General features: G+C 40.6%; 2 protein-coding genes across 2 annotated transcripts in view; both read right to left on the reverse strand.

Annotated features, from left to right (window-relative positions):
* The window catches only part of tiam2a (TIAM Rac1 associated GEF 2a), a 124,036-nt gene extending 105,974 nt beyond the window's left edge, over window positions 1-18,062 (reverse strand). The window contains exon 1 of the mRNA XM_047345683.1: window positions 18,044-18,062. The gene's annotated coding sequence lies outside the window, so the exon portion shown is untranslated. The remainder of the gene's footprint in view (window positions 1-18,043) is intronic.
* scaf8 (SR-related CTD-associated factor 8) overlaps window positions 16,679-24,861 on the reverse strand; it is a 38,892-nt gene continuing 30,709 nt past the window's right edge. The window contains exons 10-20 of the mRNA XM_047345690.1: window positions 24,670-24,801; window positions 24,442-24,551; window positions 22,978-23,171; window positions 22,796-22,896; window positions 21,940-22,053; window positions 21,606-21,762; window positions 21,250-21,380; window positions 20,757-20,898; window positions 20,622-20,669; window positions 20,306-20,503; window positions 16,679-19,886 (exon numbers count right to left, since the gene is read on the reverse strand). Of these exons, the coding sequence (XP_047201646.1) occupies window positions 18,058-19,886; window positions 20,306-20,503; window positions 20,622-20,669; window positions 20,757-20,898; window positions 21,250-21,380; window positions 21,606-21,762; window positions 21,940-22,053; window positions 22,796-22,896; window positions 22,978-23,171; window positions 24,442-24,551; window positions 24,670-24,801 (3,156 nt within the window). The 3' untranslated portion in view covers window positions 16,679-18,057. The remainder of the gene's footprint in view (window positions 19,887-20,305; window positions 20,504-20,621; window positions 20,670-20,756; window positions 20,899-21,249; window positions 21,381-21,605; window positions 21,763-21,939; window positions 22,054-22,795; window positions 22,897-22,977; window positions 23,172-24,441; window positions 24,552-24,669; window positions 24,802-24,861) is intronic.

Consider the following 24,861-nt stretch of genomic DNA (forward strand, 5'->3'; position numbering starts at 1 on the left):
TCAAACCAGCTCTCATGTGTCAGTTGAATGCAAAAAAAGAGTAAACAAATGTTAAAAATCCATACATATCTACAACAGTTTATCCTTTTGGTTTCATTTAAAGACAACAGTGATGAGCACTCCTCCTTGAACACAATAAACAGCTCCATGTCGTCTGTGTTGCTGCTGAAAATCCTGAACTGTGTCTAACAGGATATTGGAGCTCTGTGACAGGGACATGCTGTAGTTATTAAGGGAATAGACAGGGCATCCCAGATAGGGTTTAATGTTGTTTAAACCTGGAGATTTAGGGGTTACGGGAACCATTTCAGACAACCCCTTAATCCATGACATTTGTTTTATAATCCTAACCTAAAAAACAGAGGATTGAAGTGTTTGTTGTATGTATGACCAGGATAGTAGAAACTCTCCCAAGAATTTTACTTTTAGTTGTTTTCCTAATCCATTAAAACTATACAATGAGTGATAGTAGCGTCCAATGTACTCCATGACCACGACATAATTGTTTATGTTTAAAAAGCAAACCGGTCCTTTACTTCAGGTCCCACTAGACCGCTGTACAGGGGCTCCAGGGATTAGGAGTTATTTTCTGGTTATTTTTCTCATCTCTTCTAGTAATTGGCTGACATATGTTCCAAAGATTGTGGTACAATCTGGTAAAAGCAGCAGTTTAGAATGACATGGTGGACTTTGACAAATTGTACAGATTTTTGCCCTGACAACCCAGGTTATGCAGGTTTATACCATAAAGATGTGTAAATCATAATGAATCCCACATTTGACATGTTTTCACTAAACCAAATAAACTGTCTCCCTAAAGTAAAACTTTTCTTCTTACGTCCAAATCAAAAGCCTCGGTTTATTTGTCAGGATTTTATTTGGTAGACTAAGGTAATGTAGCACAGACTTGTGGGGTGGAAGCAAAATTACGTGATTTTCAGTATCTCCTAAATCTTAAATGGTGAAGTGTGGATTCCATTTCTATTTAACCCCATTTACCCTGATAGCCCTAAATAAAATCTGGTCTAAACAATTACCTTTAAAAGTTCACCAATGTAAGAATCAAAGACTATATAAGTCAGAAAGTATTTATGAAAAAGTGACCATTTGCCTGCTTTGAGCTGACAGGCCTCTAACTGATACGTTTGTGCTGACTGTGTAATTATAATGTGATGAAGGATGTTAGCTGACTCTTCTATTTTAACCATAAGTGCTCCGGTATGCTTACAGTTAGCATGGCACGAGAACCCTAACCAGCTGCACTTCTAAATATTGTCTGAATTCTTTCGAGTTTATTTGCAGATTTAGATAGATCTTCTTAGTTTGCTTTTTCTAATTTATCAAGCTTGCCTTTCCTCTCTGACTCTGACGCTGAATGGCTGAAAGTATTCTCTACCAGACTGATTTATAAGTGACACCTTCAGGAAGTAGAGCTTCTCCATTTACGTTTTGCCCTTTTTGTCTATTAAGAACAACTTCAGTTTGCAGTCTCAGTAGGTTTTCATGCAATAAGTGGTTGTCATGACTTTGACTTTGTAGTATTTTAATCCTTTATCCGTTCTTTGTAGGGAAAAGGTGGTTATTGCATTCAGCATTTTTCCTCCACATTTCACATTTGCAGCATAAATCTTTAAAAAATCTTTTCAAAACCCGCATTGATTCAAAGGTCTCTCAGTGGTGGTGCAAACTGCTTAGACCTAAAAGCACAACAGGTCCAAACCATGACACTACCACTACTGTGTAAATGGGATAAAGTTAAGTTTTCCTGGGAAGTGTTTTCCTCTCTCCAAAGACAAAGATTATATTCTTTTTTAACAAACGGTCCCCCATGTTTTGCATGTTGGAAAAAAAAGTTACATTTTACATCTAACCAGAGCAACTTCTTCCATCTTTGCTGATCCCCCTACATGGCCTGTGTCAAACTGGAAACTAGACTTCTTATGGCTTAAAATTTGTATTTCTAAAACCAGGTTTTGTTTTCCTTACACTTCACTATGTGCTGTTTTGAGCTGACCTATTACACAAAAGCCCAGTAAATCACATTAAAAGAAAAGGCATGATATTCATGGCAAAACAACAAAAAAACTACATTGTATAAAATATATAAAAGATCATTGCTTTCATCCACAACTTAAGTAGGAATGAAACCCAACAAAAAAGAAACCCAGCTAGTTGGCAGTTCCAGTAATTGCTTTAATTGCTGGAGTAATTCACAGCTCTGCAGCCTCTCTGAAATGATGAAAATCTTAGAAACTGTGCTTTTAGTTGGCTTCATGATCTGGACAGTACTCCCTCCGAGAAGATCCGTTAACAGGGAATTTGAACTGGCTGTGACTTGCTTTAGTGGGGTTTCAAAATGAGCTGAAAAGAAAGGTGAGGAGGATGGAGAGCAGAACATGGAGTGTTGGAAAGAGCAGAGAAGTACAGAAGACAAAAATGGCATAAGGAGCAAAAAAGGATGAGGGAAGGAACTGGAGCGAAAGAATAATGAGTGTAAAAGGAGGTGAAAAAGAGGGGGCAAAGTCCAACCCCAGAATCAGATGGTCGGATGTGAGGAGTGCAGCATCAGCACTTCAGTACTCATCGCTCATTTGTCATTTCATTTTCAGAGTCTGTGGGGCAAAGCGAGCATACTTTTTATGTCACATTAGAGGAGGACTAATACTCTGTGTAGTGAAGAGGAGCAAACTGCGACATAAAATTAAATGTACCACTGCAAATGTAATAAAGCTCTTTTTTTTAGGCAGCAGATTGTATCCATTAATATTTGTTTCAAGAAAGTTCCAAGAATGACCAAAAAACGAAGATTATTGAGGAGACAGGATGTTGTGAGAGAATCAGAGAATTTCTTCTGCATCATCTCTAGGTCACAAATGTCTAACCCCATAAAACACACAAACTCACTGTCTCTATCTTTCACACACACTGCTGGTGTGACATCTGCTGCGGATAGGAACTGTCACTGCAGTCTCTGCTGGGGCTGGCCGTCACAGATGTTCTCAGCCAGGTCCACAGTTCATCCCTCCACCCTTGGGACGGATCAGGCCGGCGGTTCAGAGACACCGAGAGAAAGGAAGTCTGTTCCTTTTCAATTTAACAGGGAAGCGGATCCAGAGATACAATCACACACAAACACTTTATGTTTTAGATAATTAATAATATGAAAAAGAAGAGAGGCTAGCGTGTTATGGCAGTGGCCTTAACGAAGGAGAGGGAGAAAGTGAAAATGTGAGTGTTGGGAAACGATTCCATGTGTTCAATTATGTGACAGCATGCAGATCCCTATTGCCTGCTGGTCATTAATAAACATGATCATGAATATTTAATATCCATCAGTGGGATGGCGTAGAAACTCTCATGGGTGATATCGACAAAATTCCTCACACACTCACACAGACTTCAACAGAAGAGTCAGGAGGGAGATTTGAAGAGCGCCTCATTGGGTGAACTGCTCCCGAGAAGGACGCTGGCTCTGTTGTCCTGCTTCCATGTGTACAAAGAATTGTTTTCACATCTTTAACACATTATCCATTGTGCTGTCCAACTGTAAAATGCATAGGTATAAAAAAAGATTTTTATGATCTTTTTTTCTACTGTGAAACTACAGAACCACAAATTTAGCTTTATGCCCTTTATCTGGTGTTAAATTCAGAAAGCTACACATTTTTGGAGCACCTGTATTTACAGTAAGTATGTGCACAAGGGTCATGTGTGATTAACTGCACATGTATAATTCATTTCTCCAAGAAAATCTGAAAGCCAGCTCTAATAAAAAGTAAAAAAAAAAAGGTGAGCAACAAAATGGGTGACTATTTTCAGTGACTCAATTCAAGCAACTGCCTCTCCTATCTTCCTTCTGACTCTGGGACCAAATGAAATACAAAATTTACTCTCATTCAATTCCAGTCCTTTTTCTCTTCAGTCCAGGTAAGACACTTCGGGCATTGCATTTGGTTCAGCACTGGCTTAACACAAACAGTTGTAGTCCATGCCCTGGACAGTCTGTCTGCGGCTGCCTCTTCCAGTCTTTTACAGACTTTGTTAATGTCACCCAAACACTTAAATGGGCTTTGCTTCACAATTCTCATAAGGTTGGATTATCCCTGTTGCCTGTGCATCTTTTTCCATCACACTTTTTCCTTCCACTAAACTTTCTATCAATGTGCTTACATACATAATCATCAATGGACAGCCAGCTTCTATAGCAGTAACCTTTTGTAATTTATCCTTCTTATTATGCTGTATACCATAACATCTATCAGTAGTGGTAGTGTCATAACATCCTTTTTTTTACTTGGACCTAAGCAACCGTAAATTTAATTTACCGTAAAAACAAAATGTTGATGTTTTATTGGCTGGAAGCCATAATGATCTAAATTAACCAGAATAAATGATTGAAATCTATTACGCTGAGTGCAATAAATCTATATACTATACAGCATGAGTCTCACTTTTTAAGTTAAATTAGCAAAATAAATACATTTTTCATTTATATTCTTATTTGAGAGGCACCTGTACATTGATTTATTGGTTCAAAATTGTATTTTTGTTGTACAGAGAAATAGACTTAATGCTTTTAACAAATAAGTTACCCAATGATGATGCATGAAACTCATGCTGTACCAGATAAAAAATATATTTGTTCTTCCAAATGTCACAAATTCATGCGTTGCAGGCAGATTTAATATTCAGCTTGTTGGATAGAGTCTCACTGCAGATTCCAGCACCTGGCACAGATTGCAGTTGTTGGGATCAGAATGCACTGAGTAGAGATGCTAAAGGTCCAACTAAATCAAGTTTTAACCAGATAATCTCATCAAAAATACGGGACTAAGGATAATGAGAGGAGTGAAGAAAACATTATTTCGTTCACTTGCATGCACCAGACGGGTTTAAACTACTTCCACATGGAAAAGAAAACAACAAGAATGCTTGTTTTAAAGAAATAACATGTGAGGAGACTTGCATTTATCCTCAGTTGGACAATATACCCCTCTGGGGCAATTTCCATTTCTTCTTCTTCTTTAAAAAGACAGCTGCACATTTTCATCAACCATTAGGATGCAATGAAAACTCTGGTCCAACCGACCCACCAATAGCATGAATGCGGTCATGTCAGCATGGTCCCAACGGCTTGAGCACGCAAACATGGAGAAGTATGTTGAGGCCCTGAGGCAACGCCATCTGAAGAGGCAATTCTGTAGCGGGCAAAAAATCCTGTCTGTTTTTCTTGGGTTTTCACATGGCTTGTAGACACTGTTCACATTCAGCAGAAAAACGTACCTCTTCATAGGTGCGTTAATACGGCTTCCTGTAAATCCTTTAAAAACATGCAGCTAATACATTAAAGTGCTTAACACAGAAAGCAGAAACTGTGAAATAAAATCACTGGCTCCAGCTCTGACAGTACATATGAGCCTAAATGTAACTTAAATGAAACATGAGTTCAAAACGGACACGGTACTTAGCACAAAGTGTTTATATCAGATTACATGATTAGCTCGGTGATGTGCGGCAGCAGCTGCTAAGATGGGAACTTTCACAAACATCTCAACTTGCAGAGCAACGTGCAATTTATGTCAGCGCTTTCCCACAGCTAAACAGACGTAGCCTTTGTGTGTGACTTTCAGGGGACAGAACAAACCCGTTGATGTCATTTCTGGATGATTAAAATTGCTTTGGTCATTTTTGACTAAAAAGAATGAAACAAAAACAGGTTTGGAAAATTTTGATCAAGCAAAAGGTAGAGCTGAACATTATTTACAAAATGACATTACCAAAAAGCATAGACTATACAACATAAAAAAAATATATCTAATGTTTAACTCTATTGTATCCTGTTTTGTTTACACACTCCTAGCACAGTGCATATGGGATTTATCTCTCTATCCTCCTTCCAATCCTCAGCTGGCCAACACAGACAACCATTTATACTGAACTTGGTTCTGTTGGGGCTTCTACTTGGTGGAGGGAATGTTTCCTCTCCACTGTCACCACATGCTTGCTGAGGTTAATGGATTGCTGCAAAGTCAACAACGGCAATCAGCTGGATGTTTTAAGATAATTCTTTACCAATTGGCATTTAATGATTAAGTAAATTTGACTGTATTGTAGTATAATTGGACAGAATTAGCAGGGTACAACCTGGACAGGTCACCAAGCCATCGCAGGGCAACACAGAGACATACAATCATGCACACACACATTCACACCTAAGGAAAATTTAGAGAGAGAGTCCAATTGTGGACTGTGGAAGGAAGCTGGAGTACCCAGTGAGAACCCACATATGCACAGGGAGAACATGCAAACTCTATGCAGGAAGACCCCGGCTGGGAGTCGAACGCAGAACCTTCTTGCTGCAAGGCAACAGTGCTACCAACTGTGCCACTGTGCAGCTGCTTTATAAATTAATTAACCTATTATGTGTTTTTAGCTAAATGTAAATTTTAGCATCAGTCTTTAAACCACTCCAAATTCTTGTCTGTCTCTTATCTAAAATTTGGTTATAAGTGCATCACCCCTCTTGGAAAAAAAAAAAATAAATTTACCAGGTTTTCTTATACTAGATTGATTTCCATAAATCTGTCAACATCCTCCAACTCCCCCTGCTCCTACATGATTCTGGTGAGTCAGGAATTTCCTATCGTCCTAATTTGACAACGTCTGCTCCGTCTCTTGCGCACCCTTTCCAGTGACGCCTCTGACTCTCAGGGGGGAATCTGCTCCCTGCCATCGCAAACAAGCCAGCAGACAACTAGGAGGAGCCTTCAGGGCTAATTATCAGCTACCGGTTTCTCACAATCTGCACAGACGGGGGGCAAAGGACCTGGGGGGCGGGAGGTGAACAAACAGTGTTTGTCCGTGTGTTCACCGGTACACAATGTGCACTCGATGGAAACAATGAGGCTTATTTTTGTGACTGATGAGACAGGTGTCACATCTGCAGGAAGGAGCTGAGTCACCTTTAATAACCAGCTTTTATAAGGTTTCCTAAATGATGACAGGCATGTGAAAGGAGGCGACACAGACAAGATGAGAATAAAGGAGCAATAAAACACCTGCAGCCTGTAGCTGCAGAGGAAGAAGGGGCAGAGCCTCCATATTCAGAAGATTAAATGAGTATGCAAGACTGCTTCCTCTCAATGAAACGGACTTCAGGAGGCTGCAGCCAGTACCTGCTGTCTGTCCTGATATATTTCATGGCTCCTGATTTCCCCCCCCCCCATTTTCAGGCACAATGTGCTTCGCTGTCAAGCAGCTCCCTCTGCTTGCTCAGCATCCCTACGCACCTTTCTCCTCTGCATATTTCCCCCCTACTTCCACCACCTTCCCACCCTCCCTCAAACAAACACGCACAGTCCTCGGTTGTGCTAGCAGATTTAATAAGCTCCCCTGTCACCCCGATTACACACAAAAAAACAAATTACTGTCTGCCTGCCGTGAATCACAGGTGGAAAATCAGAGAGGGTGTTTGTTGCTTGTTTCTGTCTCCTGGACAACTCCTTTTTGTTTTCCCATTCTGGTCCCTGTTTTCCAACAGCGACCAGTCACCCGTGTGTCCTGGCGGCCCCATGCCCAACCCACCCAAAAAAAGGAGCAGACAGTAGCAGATGAGAAGCAGAAACACTAATAGCATCAGAAGTGATTAGGATTGCCCCTTTCTGCAGGAAGTCACATGTAAACAGACGATGTGTGTGTTTACTGGTATGAAGGAGTAGCAAACAGAAAAGATAAGCTGCAATCAACAGCTGTAAGACCAAGAATCTATTTTTTCTGCCTCTGTAAGCCATGACTAACAGGCACACATGACTACTACTGTGCCTTTCAAAAGTCTTTTTTTTTAATGTTATTACAACCACAAACTTTAATGTATTTTGTTGAGATTTTATTGGATAGACTAACACAAAGTAGTGTATTAATGTGGCGTCTTCACATTTTGGGGTATGTCTCTGCCAGCTCTGACTGACGTATTTGCAAAACTCATTTAGACTGGATTGATGGTGTCTGTAAACACCACGTTTTAAGTCTTGCTACAGATTTTCAATTATCGTTGCCCCAGGTGAGCAGGGTTTGCACACCTTTTTACATCAGCTGGCCATACCCTGGATGGCCTGTTCAAAACCACCAGTCAGAGCTAAAGATGCCCACTTTAACGTTATGACTGTTGCAAACATAGGTTTTTGGGTCAAGAGATGGGAGTAAGTAAATTACCACAATATAAAAAATTCTAGGCTTTATGCGAGATCCCAAATATTACATATAGTGAAATATTATGTAGACACCAGTTGGTGATGTAATAAATACACTCGTAGATCATTCTGATAGGGTTTCTCTGTCCTAATTCCGCCATCAAAAGGTTTGCTCTCAATGTAGGAGGGATTCTCCTGCCATTCCACTTTGTCATCACTTTTTCTGGATGATCCACAAGCTTATTTTAAGAAATCCATCCACAATTAGGTCTGGACTTTAACTGGGCCATTCTAGCACATCAACACACTTTAATCTAAACTATTCCATTGTAGTTCTGGCTTATTTTCATCCTGCTGGATGGTGAACCCCGGTCCCAGTTGCAAGTTTTTGTACAGTCTCTAACAGGTTTTCCAACAGGTGTACCATGTTTTTTTCTCCACCCATCTGCCTATCAGCTCTAATCAGTCTCTCTGTTCTTGCTGAAGCATGACTCTGCCACCACCATGTTTCAACATGGGAGTGTGTGTCCAGGGGGGTGGAAGTTATTTTCATCACACATAGTTCTCTACATACTTGTAATCATCGTCTTTCGTTTATCTGGGACCAATTTCACAGGGGCAGCAGTCTAAGCAGAGATGCCCAGACTTCTTTCTCCCCAGATCCCTCCTCTAGCTCCTCTGGGGGAAGCCTAAAGCGTTCCAAGGCCAGCCAAGAGACAAAGTCCCTCCAGTGTGTCCAGGGCTGCCCCCTAGGCCTCCTCCCAGTGGGACCTGCCTTGAACACCTACTGGGGTAGGCATCCAGGGGGCAACCGAAACAGATGCTCAATCTACCTCAGTTGACTCCTCTCAATATGGAGGATGTGCTCTACTCTGAGCTCCTCACGCTATCTCTAAGGCCGTGCCCAGCCACCCTGTGGAGGAAGCTCATTTCAGCCGCTTGTATTTGGGATCTCGTTCTTTTGGTCATGACCCAAAGTTCATGCCCATAGCCGAGGGTTCTCAGCTCTCCACCACAAGGAATGGCACAGCGTCTGCATTACTGCAGCAACTGCACCAATCTATCTGTCGATCTCCCACTCCATTCTCCTCTAACTCATAAATAAGACCCTACTTAGTTGAAGTCCTTTACTTCAGCCAAGAACTGCCCTCCAACCTGGAGAGGGCAAGCCAGGCTTTCCTGTTTTTTTCTCAACATTTAGGCCTAAAAGTTGAATTGTGATTTCATCAGACTATAGCACCTTCTTCCACATGTTGGCCACATTCATGGCGTTATTTTAATGATGGCTATATTTCTTGGCTCTCTTGCATAAAGGCCAGATTTTAGGAGTGCACAACAAGATTTGTAGATTGAACAGTGCTCTGTTGTTCAAAGATGTTCAAAGCTTGGGATAATGTTTTGTAACCTAACACCACCCTACATTTCTCCACAGCTTTATCCCTGGCTTGTCTGCTGCGTTCCTTGGTCTTCATGCTGCTGTTTGTTCATTATGTTCTCCAACAAACCTCTGAGGCCTTCACAAAACATTAAATAGAATTAGGTTTGGAGTCTATTTAGAGGTATCTGATTAAAGGGGGCTGAATCCTTATGCAAACCACACTAATAAGATTTTAACTATTAAAAACATTTCTAAAAACATGATTTTTTTTAAATAAATGGTTTTGAGCTAGTTTGTGTTGGTCTATCTCAAAAAATCTCAATAAAATATGTTATTTGTGGTTATAAGGAAAAAATGTTGTTGGGGTATGAATACTTTTAAAGGGCACAAAATGGGAGCATTCAGCAACTTTACTTCACACTATAAAGTCTAGATTTACAGTCTCTTAAAATACTGTGAACATTGCAGCTTAGTGCACAAGTTTCTGACCAGTAGATCTAAGTCATCAGGTTCAGCTTTTAGACCACAAAAATGCATGTAAAAGCAATATTTCCATATCACTGCTGTAGGCATGGAAAGTAAACACGGACGTACTGTTCTGACTGATACAGGCCTAAATAATCAGAAGAATTTCAGTCTGAGTCGTTATTTGAACTACAAATAGAAAAATCATTTGATAAAAAAAAGAATAGACAGCATTTTACATATCAGAGTAAACACAGTAAAAAAAAACTCAATGGGAATAAGTTCAACCAGTGTCTTCTGTCGCATAATGAATCCCGACAAAACCTCTGCATCGTTTTTTTTTTAAATCAAAGTTTTTAGTTGCAAAAATCCCTTTTGACTGCAGGCTTAGTGTAAACCATGAGGATTTCTGTCTAAAGCTAAGTGTTGGGAACAATAGACACTGCCAACCTGCGCCTGAGTTCCCAGTCACTTTGGTTGCCATGTGACAACAAATGTGACCTGCCTTTACCCTGTAAATCAATCTGCAGGTCCATGCTGGACTTGTTACGAGGATAAGTCTGCAGTCTAATTGAGGAACTTTGGACTCCGCCCCATGTAGAAGAGTCTGCCGGGCCTGATAACAGAGAGGCGTGCAGGCAGGAGAAAAGTTACTCACACTCCCATAGTGTTGAGCAATTACCGTGGAGGCCGAGTGTGAGCCGAGATATGGGATTCCTATCCTGCATAAGTAGGTAAAAAGAAGATGGATGTCCTGGATTTTTTTTTTTTTCTGACCCAATCTTTTGCATTCGTGCATTTGTGTTTATGGTCGCACATCACAGACACTCTGTTCCTGCCCATTTGGCGCAGACTTTTATTGTCTGAGTATCTGGCCCTGGCAGATAGGAGACGGTTTTATTCAGGTGGCTTTGGGAGGCCGAATCAATACCTGTAATCAATTAGGAATGCAGCAAGTGGGAAACTGCAAAAATGAGCCAAATTTCAACCTCTAAGAAACTCGCTCCATTTATCACGCCACAGTGATATTGATCCAGAAGAGGTGTGGATAGAAGGATCTGATAAATACATATAAGTGACTTAAAAAGGATCGTGGCTGGATTTTCTTTGCTCTGACATTAAACGTATTGTTTCAAAAGATGTCGTGTGTAGATATAGTTTGTGCTTGCAGTGGTAGAACAGGAGAAAAAACACAAGGTAAGAGAGGTGAGCACTGCAGATTTTAAGTCCAAAATGTACTATTGTTATGCAGGAAGGTGCAACAGTACCACACTGACCTCAAATGGTCAGACACGGTACTTGCATTGAAGGTATCAGCAGCAGGTATACAACACCTCTTCTCTGTAACAGAACTAATTACTGAAAAAGTGTCTCCTTCACAATAAATCAGGCCTTAAGGTTGAGCCAGTAAAGGACTAGTACATTTTATGAGCCCCTTTCATCGCTAAGCAATCGCTCTAATTGACTTCCTTACAGAAATGAACCTTTCCACATATGACCTACAGTTTAAGCCACACATTAATACTTTCACTGGGGCAGCAGTGTATCGGTAGTTTTGGGCCGTTATCATTTAGGTGCTCATACCGCGGCAATCATCAGATAAAGGTCAGGTTTACTTTGCTATTTTTCCTTGGATTTCCCCCAGCATTTAGAGTCACCAGCCACTTTTTTTAGTACACGTACTAGTACGAGATTCGACCACGTTTTGCCTTCAGAACTACCTGAATTCTTGAAGGCATAGACTCGACATGGTGTCAGAAACCTTACGCTGAGATTTTGGACATATTGACATGATAGGATCAGGCAGGTGCTGTAAGTTTGTGTTGATATGTTAATTTCCAGTCCCCCTACATCCCAAAGGTGCTCTGTTAGATTGAGATCTGGTGACAGTTGAGGCCACTGGAGTACAGGGATCTCACTGCCATGTTCAAGAAACCAGGTTGAGATGATGTGAACTGTATGACGTGCATTATCCTGCTGGAAGTAGACATCAGGAGATGGGAACAACGCACACTGATGGCATATTGCTTTGACATAAGTGTGCAAGGCGAAAATCTCTGACACCATTACACCACCACAACTAGCCTGAACCATTGATACAAAGCAGGATGGAGCCATGCTTTCTTGTTGTTTACCCTAAAATCGAATTCATTGTACCAGGCAGCATTTTTCCAAACTAGTATTGTCCAATTTTGTGGTTGGCCTGTGCCAACTGTAGCCTCAGCTTCCTATCTTCAGCTGACAGCAGTGACACATCATCAAGGCATTTTCATCCATACAACTGCAGCTTACTAGATAGGTATTTTCTCTTTTTGTTTTGGACTATTCTCTATAAAGATGATTGCCCATAAAAAACCCTGGTAGTTCATCTGTTTCTGAAACACCCAGACCAATGTACTTGGCACCAACAACCACACCATGTTCAAATGTTCTCAGATCCCATGTTCTCCTGCTCAGTTTGAACTTCACCAAGTCGTCCTCATTGCGTCTAGAGGCCTAAATGCACTCAGGCTGCTGTCCTGTGATTGCCTGATTCAATGTATGTGATAAAAAAAAAGCCACCTGGTGAGACGAAAGCCCGTCACTGATTGTATATGGAGTATAAACAGCCTATTATGTGAAGCATGAACCTCAGAGTGGAGACTATGTATTTGATTTTAGAAATGGTTCAAGGAAGAGAAAACTTAATGCAGAAGAAATACCTGCTAGTTGCTTGAGGGGCTTTAGGATGAAGAGTTAATTTATAATAGTATGTGAGTGCCTCAGCCAGCTCCTGTGTGCACGTGTCTGTTTGGAGGCAGATAAAGGTGGATTCAAAGTCTCAGCCAGTCAAATCTCTCAGTTGGGAGGTCACTGGGATGCTGGACTTGGCTGACTGCCCGGGCTTTTTGGAAAACAGGTGTGAGCTTCGGATTTATGCACTGAATCATGATTAAAAAAAACAGAACTGGATTCTTTCTGCTCATCTTCACTCCTACTCAGGCTTGTAGAGGCTTAGTCAATAAATTACACATTTCATTTTCTGTGTGTGGTTTGATGTAGTTCAGAGTCAAATGGAGGATGGAACATGAGGCACCTCATCTTGTATTGATTTGAATAGAGGTACGTTTGCAGCAGAAGACATCACCATGGTGAGTTTAGAAGGTGAGATCATAGTTTACATGAACTGTGTTTTCTGATGCCAGCCAGGAAAGCCAGCCAGTAAGCACAATGTAGCATGTCCTGGTGTGCTGAGTAAGCAGTCGCTCCAGCTGTAGCAGCTGGGATAGAGCCAACAGCTCCTCCTAATCAACCCCCCTCCCTTACATTCCCTTGTTTCTCATTTTGTTCTGCAGAGCTAAGCACCAGGGGGCTTTTTTAAAAATACACACACTACATAACAGCTTGCATATTGTTAGCAAATGCTCCAGTGGCTCAAAACAGTAATGAGCCACACCTTTATGGCTAGGTGTGAAATGCAGTGTGTTGTGATCTTGATCCAGCCTTTCAGAACTCAGGGGACCTCATTTTTAAATATGAGCCAAAACAGTAATTTTAGAGTAAAAATTTATTTAAAAGGGACTCGATGGTAGTTTGACTCTTATTTTTGGTTGAGAAGTTTCCAAACAAGCCTTGATTAAGAGCTGGTCTAAGAACTACTAATAAGTAAACTTCAAGTGTTATTTTTTCCCCTGACTCTCAAAAACATTGGATTATTCTTCACAGCATTTATTAAGCTTCTAATGCCACTTGGAACTTCGTCATGCAACCATCTGAACAGCAATAAGGAACCAAGTCCATATATAGACACTCCAGAAAGATCATATTTCGGTAGTTTTATGAACATATATTTTTGGTTTTATAAATATATATATATTTTTTTATAAATATCCACTTTTTATGAATTAAAGAAAAATATTTAGTAATTAAATTTGGGTCAATTTTTTTCATGCATATAATTCACAAAAAAGTGCTTTATGTGATATTCTTGATTTGAGTTTTGCAGATCCTGGATCCTTACAGAGCTTTCTTAAATTACCTGCTAAAATCATTTGGTGTTTTTCCATTTCAGGTATTTAGTTTTTGGTTTGTGTGTATTTCAGAGAACCACACTTTTACCATATCCTTGCAGTCATGGGATTTTGTTGTTGTGATGAGATGTACAGTATGTGTGTATTTTTCTGGTTCATGGTGTTGAGAGCTTCATCTCTACACCAGAAACATATTACCTTTATGGAGTGTATCTATACATGGTCGAACCTCGTTGCTGTTCACACGTTGGATCTGACGAAGATCCGAGTGGGATCAAAATGTTATTAAATGTGAAGACAAGGCTTCTCTCTTTCCACATTAAAGAGGATTGTAAGAAATGATCTAATTACTGTTATTTGGAACTGATAAACAACAATTATTTATAATGCTGCTTAAATCATGAAAAAAATATTATTAGTTATGGTATATTTAACATTTATTTTTTGGTTTTGATAGACTTAAGCATAAATATAATAATCTATCCATTTAACCATTGTTCCTTGCAGCTGCTAAAATATATATTATTCATTTTAGAAAAATGTTACATTGTTTGTAATAGATTCTTATGGACAACCTTGGAGAGAAAACACAAATGAGCGTATTGAGTGGTTTTAAAATCACCTTTTTGATGATTTCAGTTTCTTTCAGTTATTTTGAAAAAATAAAAACATGCATTAATTTCTACTTCAGTCACAAACTAGTCTTCTAAGATTTTTATTTTTACAGAAGGTGGAAGACTTGAGAAAAGTAGAATAAACACCCGTTTGCTGAAGTTTTTCAATAAATGTGATTATCTCGCAGCGGATTTGCCATTTTTCGTACCAGGCTGATATTCGCTGTTTAACTGTAATCTGTTCTTCATCGTGTTGCAAAACTGTTTTAATGCATTAATGGGGATAAAGATAAATGTATGAATAGAGAAGAATTCTTTAATGAAAATTGCTTAAATTGGTTACTAAATAACAGTAATGAGCAGCGCTCCTTTACTGTCCACGCCGTGACATTCCAAACAGCTGGCTTTCTTTTTTTGCAAATAACAGCAATCTGCAGGAGTGAGCGGCAGTTTCTACAAGTTTAAGTTTTAAAATTTCATTCTTTTCCTGACTGGAATTTCTAGATTTTTCTGGTCATTTTTATTAAAACTCTGGAAATTGGAGAACAAAAACTTTTCCCTTATTGGGTTTTATTGTGCAGATGTTAAAGAAATCATGAAACACGATGCTGAATCTGGCTTTTGATTCTTTAATTTGGTAAAAAAAAAAAAAGGTTATTTCCCCATTTATCTGTTTCAAAATCCATAAGGCTTGGATTTAAACCAGATTATCCTACACTATCGGATTATCCTACACTAAGCAGTGATTCTGTTGTGATCTGTGATGGCACTTTATATACTGGATTAGTTTTGATAAGGCAAATTAAAGACGGAGGATGTCATCTAAAAAAAACAAAAACAATGCCCTTTATTTATGTTTTACTTTTGGAGGATGGAGGATACTTTTTTCCCCTCATGTTGATCCAGGATAAAATTCCTAATTTTTTCAAAACTGCCTAGGAAACAGAAACAGATAAATGAAGGGAAGAAAGATTTCTGGTAACAACTACATTTTCTCTGGCATCTCATGAAAAGGACTTTAAACCGAAGAAATGGTACGATGGAAGATTTTTGTAATTTTGAAACTGCAACTTATTAAATCCTTGGTTTACTTCGATACCAGTAGTAGAGTGATCAGTGGCACTCCTACAGCTTCCACACCATATTTATGTTTTTGTGCAACTGAAAGGTTTAGGAGTCTTCCATCAGCCATCTCACTGGCAGTGAGCAGCGACAGGTGGGGGAGGGGCAGCACTGCGTTACTCTATGCCAGGGGGTGGCCGACTCTAGTCCTCAAGAGCCGTCTGTCCAGCATGTTTCAGATCTATCTCGAGTCACAACACACCTGAATCAAATGATTGGATTACAACTACCCCTTTGTAAAACTTGATGACACTGAGGTGGTAATTCAGCCACTAATTCAGCTGGGATAAAGCAAGGACACACCTAAAACCTGCAGGACACCAGTTCTTAAGAGGGGGAGGTGGCCACCCCTGGTCTAGGCTATGTGAAATCCAGTCACTCCAGCATTTTCTCTGGGATCCCATTAAAGAGGCCGTTATAAAACAGTTATTACGGAAATCTTTTAGCGATTTTAAAACCTTGGTATATCTTCATACCAGTAACTTGCCCATGCCTATTGTGTTTTGACGATGCATTACTCAAAATGCATAATGCACCTTCTGGTTGGGTTTTACTTTTAAGTATAAGACGTCTCATTGAACTGCAGCTGACAAAGATTTTTTACCTATTTTCTGCTTTAATGTTTTTCAAAAAAGTAAAAGTGCTTAGAAAAGCTAATGTATGTTCATCTTTTGGCGAGCGAACCTGAACTTTGTTTTTAAAAACATTTTTAAATATATATGCAAATATATTTGATAGGAACATTTACAATATCTACCTAAATACATAAACTATACTAAATATGCATTTCCTTTCAATTTAGAGTTTTTATGAGCCTATATTTAACATTGAGTGTTGTGCATGAAATGATTCATCCGATCAGCTTTAACTGGAAGATACGACAATAACAGGATTAAGAAATCTGATGCACCTTCAATTTTTATTCAACATCACAACTCCTGTAGTAGACATTTGGTCTGAGAGGAACAGCAGACTATAGACTTCTGGTAGCATGTGTCAACAGAAAACCACTACAAGTATGAAATGAAGAGAGACAAGAGGGGTTAAAAACATGGCTACAGGAGGCCTGCATGCACAGGTGAGTGCTGTACAAACTGTGCAGCTACCATTCAATCGGCAGATAAGTCAGTTCTGTGCGGGTGCCGTTCTTTTCAGAAAGCCCTCTGAAACAGAGTTGCACGCACAGTCTGGTGTACATCACACAGAGGTGTTGGGTAGCATCGTAAACTACAAATCCATTCAGAAAAGGCACAGAGCCATAATCAACAGTCACCCAGCGAAAGCTTAGGCAAACATACAGGCTGAAATCATCAGAAGCTCAAATCTAAAAGTCCCACGGTTGCATCCAACAAAGTGCTCTGTGGATGGATGGTATAGCAGCAACTTGAGATCATCAAATCGACTGAAGTCACAGCACACAGTGTGTACGAGTCTGAAAAGCAAAGCAGTCTTATTTTTCCACTGGTCCTGGATCAGAAAACAGTCCTAAAGCAAGTGTTTTGAACAGAAAGAGCAGGTTTATTTCAAACTAAAACAATATGCACCCCAACATCAGAACATCGCTCTGTTTATTTTCTTTTTCTCCCCATTAGGATGTGATTTTTCTGCTGTCGTTGAATTATTAGAAACAAATTACAGACTGTTCTCAAATTTAGGAGGTCAAACAGTTAGACTTTTTGTTTTTTTTAATTCAAAGTAAAAATTGCCCTCCCCCCCTCAAATAAAAGCAGCTTTTTACGCTTTGATTTTATGTAGGCAATTAGTCCTGCTTAGACGCAGAAATCTTCATCAAACACCATAAAAGCATTTGTTTTAAAATTTTGCAGCATCCGTTTAACAGAGGAGACAGATTGGGCGAGCAGCTGCTGTTTTCATGTATCTCTTATTCTGCAGTCAATTCATTGTTGAACGACCTGGATTTCCCACTGTCTTCTATAGGAAGGTCAAAGCTAAATTTCCCAATATACAATTGAAACATTTTGGCAGGCAATTGAATAAAACTTACCAAGCTTATATTAATTAAAAAGGTTGGCGTGGCTTTACAACTGAAAAAAAGGAAATAAAATACAAAATAAATCTATCCATAAATCACCTGATAAGCCGTCTATACAAGTACACTGGTATTTGTCAGAGAAAAAATCTTTTGTTGTTGATTATCAGACAACAACTGGTGTGAGTCAATATTCGTCATGTCCGGTGCTGTGGTGGTAGTTTGCTGACATGAGTACAGAGAAGAAGAGACAACTTTACAAAATGATCTTTTACCTACTGAGTGATGATTATGTCCCCTCAGTGTCTGTGACAGTGTCTACCACTGGCTGACTTGGAGCGTCCTCCTGGGGCTCATTCTGTTCATTGTTTAGGTCCTTAGGAGACGACAGTTGCTCCTGCCGTGGCTGCGTTTCACTTTGAGGCTGCGAAGAATCAGAGGCAGGGCCTGGACCTGGGGTGGACTCGGGCTCAGGGGAGGCCTCGGGTGTGGGCTCAGCCATATCGACACTGTCCTGACCAGGTCCATTAACCCACTGGGGTTCAGTTGTGGGGGACCTCTCTGGTCCCCCCATTTCTTGCTTCTGTGGCTCTTCCTGCTTCTCTGTAGAGTGAGGCCAATCTTTTTGGGGGTTGTCAGCTTGTGAGAAGCCCAAAGGTGAGTCATGGTGTGGCCTCTTAGTGTCTGGGGAATCAATGCTCTCTGTGGGTACCTGGGCAATGGGCTGAGGTGGCGATTGCACTTGTGGGGGGCCCTCAGGCTGTGACACTTCAGACTGAGTGGGGGGTTCGGATAACGTTCTTGGAGTCTTGCTGTCAGATGACTGGTGGGGGGAGCCAGCAGAGGGGGACTTTGCCTGAGGTATTTCAGCAGGACCTTGGGTTTCCCTCCGGTTCCCAGAAACAGGTGGTGGGTTCTGTGATGCAGGAGGAGGCCTTATCTGAACCTGAGGGGGTGGCTGACTCAGGAGAGGGAGTTTGGCCTGACCTTGATGCAAAAGGGATGACTGGAAAAGTGATGGAACCTGGGGGTTTAATTTAAGTGGAGCAAGAAGTTTTCCTTGATTAAGTGCCATGTTGGGATTAAGAGGAGGAGTAGGAAGAAGTGGTGTAGGTAGTGGGAGAAGAGGCGTCCAGCCACCACGCTCTTTCTCCTTGTCATGGTCTCTGTCACGTTCAGACTCCCTGGGGCGCTCTCTGCCTCGTTCCCGCTCTCTCTCGCGGTTGTGCCGGTTACCGTTCACGTCTCTCCTGAAGTCAAAATCTCGTTCATCTCTGTCTCTTTGTCTCTCCCATGGACGTCTTCGGTCATCTAGATCTTTATGATGTTCACTACTGAAAGGAGGTGTGGGTCCACCCCCGCGGTTCCAAGGTTGCGGGCCCCCAACAGGTCCAGCATTTACACCTGTCGGTCCCCCTGTAACTCCTTGTCGGTTATCAAAGCGGTTCGGGAAGTTCTGCCCGGGAGGGGGCCGCTCATCCTGAAAGCCTTTTGGACCACCTGGGGGCTGTGGTCCTGCTCGTATGCCATCTCGCTCATCAAAGTCCCCTTTACTTTGGTTCCAGCGGTTATCAGGAGTGAATCCTGCCAAAGCCTGCAAACGCCCCGCTAAGCTGGATCTTGGTGCTTGAGTTCCAGGTGTCTGAAGCAGTGGAGGTCTCCCTCCTCCTGGAACCCCTCCACCACCTCCAACAGGTTCCCTATGCTCTGGTGGAGGGGTCGGCAGAAGCCCTGTGCTTGGCTTTTCCATAGGAGGGAAGCGGTAGTCTTGATCTTTGCCCTCATCAGCACCAGAGGAGGACTCATCTTCTGTTTTGGAGACATTTTCGTTGGGGAGGTTAGGGGCTCTGTTGAATGGGTCCATCTGAGGGAAGGGAGCCCTGGGACGGGGATGAAGGGAATTGTCAAGGAGGCCAGCTGCTTGTTGAGGAGGTCCCTGCTGCATGAGAAGCGGGAAACGGGCAGCCCCAGGTTGAAGAAGGTTGGTTCGAACATCTATGGGCAACAGGCCGGGCATTCTTGGTGCACTCAAACCCGTCTGATGCAGTGGATGGGGTAGTGAAGCTGAGGGATGCATTCCAAGGAGACCCATTCCACTGCGGACTGCATTCTGCATGCCTGGGAACAAAACACATTACAGCCAGAAATGTTAAGTCTTCTGAGTCAAATACTAAAATTTACAGATGCACTGATCAGACTTTTCCTGGCTGACAACGACTATTGGTTTGGTGGTCTGACCTGCTGTTTTTTCTCCATTTAAAAAGAATGAAATAATAAGTCCCTAAACTTTATCTGATTTCTATTTAAGGAAAAAAAAGCATGTATCAAAGTGCATGCTGTTGTTTCCTGACCAAAAATGGTACCAATTCTATATTTTGATGCATTTAATTACATCAAATCAAGTGAACATTAGCAGATTATGATCTCGACTATCTATATAAATTACAAACATACATGTTTTTATAAGTAAAACATGAACAAACAACAAAGAGAGGATTTTGTTTCTCTTTTCTGAAAACGTGTTGCTACTTTATTACCTTGTAGTGTGAGCTCTGCTGCAGCATCCATGCCCTCTCCAGACGGTGGAATTTTCTCACTGTTGGTCTGATTTTGGACTCCCACAGGAGTAAACACACCAGCTCCTGGGATTGCCGAAGGCAGGAAGCTGCCAGGGATGGAGCTAGTTGGAGGCATCACAGCATCTTGGCTGGAAGCCACTGAAGGCTGCACTAGAGCTACATGTGAAGAAGAATCACCAAAAAAACATTTAAAAATGTAAAAGGACGCGATATATCATTATGCATGGACAATAAACAAAGTAAGCAAAACTCAAAACAAAAGAAAACAACTCACATGTAGTTGCGGAGGCTATTCCTGCTGTATGTGGTGCCTGCATAAACCCTATAACAAGGAAAAAAAAAAAAACAATCAGTGTGAGCTTGTGAATTTATGCAAGTCAGATTTTACATTTCAGCTTGTGTTGATTACCTGGTGGAGGCTGAGACGCATTGAAACCAGGTCTTAAAAATGGTGGAGGTGGTCCGTAGCCTGGTGGAGGTATGCCCATCGTCACAGGAAACGTAGGGGGCACCAAACCCATGGCACCAGAAACTGCCTGGGCCACAGGCAGCTAATTGAAAGTTTATATTAAAAGCATTAATTAGTTAACAAAAGAGATTTCAGAGTACACACAGTTTTTACCAGATGCTGCTATCGCCATATTTCATGTTGTGGGCTGTGTCTTCAGGGCAATGGACAGTTTTAGTATGTTGTAGGAAGAGCAAGAAGTAAAATTTTGGTTTCTTCTACATAGAGAATCTATTTTTGCATGTTTGCTGTGTTCTACGTGGCTTCAACCAGTACTTCTAATGGCATTTGTTTAGCAAGGGCTTTTCTTTTTTCCAACGTGAAAATGTTTCTGCAAGGGAGTGTAAAACTATCTAAAAACTATCCACAGTTAACAAGCAAAGCTCTTCTGTACCTGTACAGGCATCATGGTAACCTGCTGGTTGTACGTCTCGGTTTGGGCATTAGATACAACTGTGGCCTCAGAACTAACTGCCTGACTTGGAACTTCCTTGGGTGGTTCAGAAGTCTTAGTTGTCTCCCACTCTGCAGTCACAGACAAAAACAAAACAGTTAATGATTAATACTCAGGTATTTAAAGTATCTTAGAGTACGTTCTATACGTTCAGAGAAACACTTTAAAGAAACTGGGTATAATTTACCTGGGTATGAAACAAACATCGTATTCCAGACATTTTCTGTTCAGGTGGTGGTCACTGCTCCTGAATCAACACATCTAGTGCTTGTATCAATTAAAAAGGGTGTTTTTACCATCATTGACAGTTTCTTGATCAATGATTCCTCCTTCAGCAAAGACATCCAGGTCATCCATCTTGACCTTTTCCCATGGTATGTAGGTGACACCCAGGTCTGCATCCCAAAACTGCTTGTACTCTTGCTTTACACCTTTGTTCAGAGCCCATGCAATCTGAAGGACGCAAAAAGGTCAAACAACCTTTTGTAAACTATTTTTCTTCCAGCATAAAAGGATGCCCCTATATAAAGATATGCTGTCACCAGTGGAGGTACATGGTGAGATTAAATTAGAGAAAACATTAAAGAGATTGAGTATACAACAAAATCGAATTAAAAAGGCAAAAGCAACCTTGATGATCTTGGAGCCGATCTTAAAGGAGCCAGTGCTGAGTTTCTGAAGAGCGCGGTATGCGTCCTGTCTGTGAACCATACAGATGTAGGCGCAGCCTCTAGGAGGGATCATCTGAAGACACAAATTATGTTACTGGCACTGTTTCTCCAAGTTTCAGTGACTTTCAGTGAGACTTTAAGACCCTCACTGTTACATTATCCATTTAAGACCTACTACATAAATGACAAAAAATAACGTAGGTAAGGGAACTTAGCTAATTAATGAATAAATAACTTACATGTCACATTAAGTAACAATAATCTTCTAAACAAACTACAAAAAGCCAGTTTCAGTAGCAGAAGGGTGTGAATGCCTGGGCTTTGTAGTTCTGTCAAATTGTAAAATAACTCCTGAACTCTTCAGACAGAACTACAAATCGTACAAATTATTCTATTTCTCAAGAAAGTGAAATAAAATAAAAAACTATGTAATAAAAAATGTAAAAATCCATATTATGAAACATTCATGAATGTACTCACAAATTTAAGTTGTAACTAAATGTAATTGAAGACAAACAGAAAATCCGGAGGTATTTAAGACCTTTTAAAGCCTAAATGTAAGATATTGAGGAACCTGCAGAACCCCTGTACACAGGACAGGGAGTTAAAACGTGAACAAATAAACACCACAGAATGTTGACAGACTGTGACTGGTCAGAAAAAAGTCATTATGGAAAAACAATGTGTGTTTAAGCGTAAAACAAGTGTCAGACCATCAAGAGATGATTTACTGGACAGATTTCAGCGATGAAGGAACCGACTCACATAATTACCCAATTACATTAGAGTGGCAACCAGGGCAGAGGTCTACTTACATTGATGGACTCAATCTGGCCAAACTCTTCGAACAGATTGGTAAGGTCTTGCTGGGTGGCCTTTTTGTCCACCTGGCCCACCCACAGTGTTGTGCTGCACACTAGGAAACAAAAACAACATAAGCACGTGCAAGAAATACAATTATAGAGTTCAGCACCAACCCAAAGTTTCTTATAGTTACCACTAAGAGTCTTGGATCGTATAGGTGGTAATCCTTTCTTCTGCCGCTCCTTCTCGCGTTCCCGGGCCCGTCTTTCACTGGAGTAAGACCGCGACGACTTCCTCTTCCGATCTCTGGAGCGAGAGCGAGATCGCTTGCGATGTTTACGTTTCCGTGAGCCGGAGCGGGACCTGGACCTTCTACGTTTGGGAGATCTAGGGCAAAACGAAACAAAAATATTTGAAAATTATTTCTCTAAAAGAAGGTTGTGTAATCTTTGCTATTAAAATCCTGAAGCAACAACTTATTCTCAGCATCCACATAATTATTTTTACAAATTTCAGGGGCATAAGGCATACTCATGGAGCTTGAGTGACTAGATATGGGGCCTGCAACCCTTACAATCTAAAAGGCCATTTTCTCTCTCGCTCCTACTAAATAAAATTCATCAACACTTAGAAATACCTTCCATTTAAAATTTATTTAATGGTTAAACCACTATTTTCTTTCTTTTTTAAGTTCTAGAACAAAGAAAAACATTACTATTAGTACCATTAGTGTCATTCAATGTGCGCAAAAATAGCATGCAGGGTTTCTATAATATCTGCATTTGAAAATTCCAGACTCAATTTTACATTGTTTTCTGTTTTTCATGAAATTACAGACAGAGTACAACACATTCGTCTAGTTGAGTTATTATCCGTTTCTGTTTTACAAATTACTTCAATACTGAAGCTGGCTTCTGATTAGGCTGTGTGTGAAGAGGGTATTTCAGTTTTTTTGGTACTGGACAAATCTGGATCTGATTATCCAACACCAAAATCTTTTCAATCACAGTTTCTGATCAATAACTTCTGCATTTCACAAAAATTGAAACAACAGGAATTCCTATGGGAACACAAACCATCAACAAGAACCTCGGGTCTGCTTCAAAACCCACAAGTGAAAGGCTCTCGAGGCCAAAAAGCAACGTGAAATTGTCCTTTTTTCATTTTTGAATGAGTGTGTATTTTATCAGTTAATAGATGGGAAAAGGAGTTGTGCAAAACTCAAGTTTTGAGAAACCAAAAAGAAAATGATCTAAAAATAAATTTAAAATGTTGAAGTCTTCCATGTTTTGAGAAGTTCAGATTTTTATATTTATGAACAGAATAATGTTTTTTTAACGCAATTTTAATTTATTTACACTAATCCAGACTCGGAAAATAATCTGCGTAGGAACCTTTTACATAAAAAAAATATACAAAAAAAAAGATTAAACTATTCTTCTGTATCGTGTTTATATCTAAAACACCCCTCAAAGTTAGAGTATCAGTAGACAGACTAAGGGGCCACATGTGGCTCCGGAGACACAGGTTGCAAAGCCCTGCCTTAGATAACAGATTTTTTTCAAATCAAGGTTTTCTAAAAAAAAAACAAACAGCACTGGTAAGAGCACAAAACACAAAACCACGTACAGTAGGCTAGAACATCAAACTGGCTTACCTAGAGCGTGACCTAGAACGTGTCTGGGAACGTGTGCTTAAGGTCTTCTTCTCGTCTGCTTCAAAGATCTCCTCCTCCATTCCTTCAGGGCCCTCATCCAGATCCATATCCTTAGAAGGTCGATGAGTATTTACAATTAAAGTAGCAATAGTAATTAAACATAACCCAACAGAGCAAGTTGCTTGTTCAAACATGCTGCTTAGAAATAGTCCACACTTCACCAAATACCTGCTGTTGGTTGTCTATGGAGTCATCCATCTTACTCTCTGGCTCAGGAAGCTGTGGCTGAGCGCTGGTCTGAGCAGTTGCCACAGAGTTTTCCTGCCCAAAGATCGACTCCTGCCCTTCTATGTTCATGGCCTGCAGGAAATCAAAAGCATTTGTTTTAAACGACATTCCAAGAAAATAGAGAACAGAAAT

This window comes from Girardinichthys multiradiatus, chromosome 19 (genome assembly GCF_021462225.1).
Source record: "Girardinichthys multiradiatus isolate DD_20200921_A chromosome 19, DD_fGirMul_XY1, whole genome shotgun sequence".
Lineage (NCBI taxonomy): Eukaryota > Metazoa > Chordata > Actinopteri > Cyprinodontiformes > Goodeidae > Girardinichthys > Girardinichthys multiradiatus.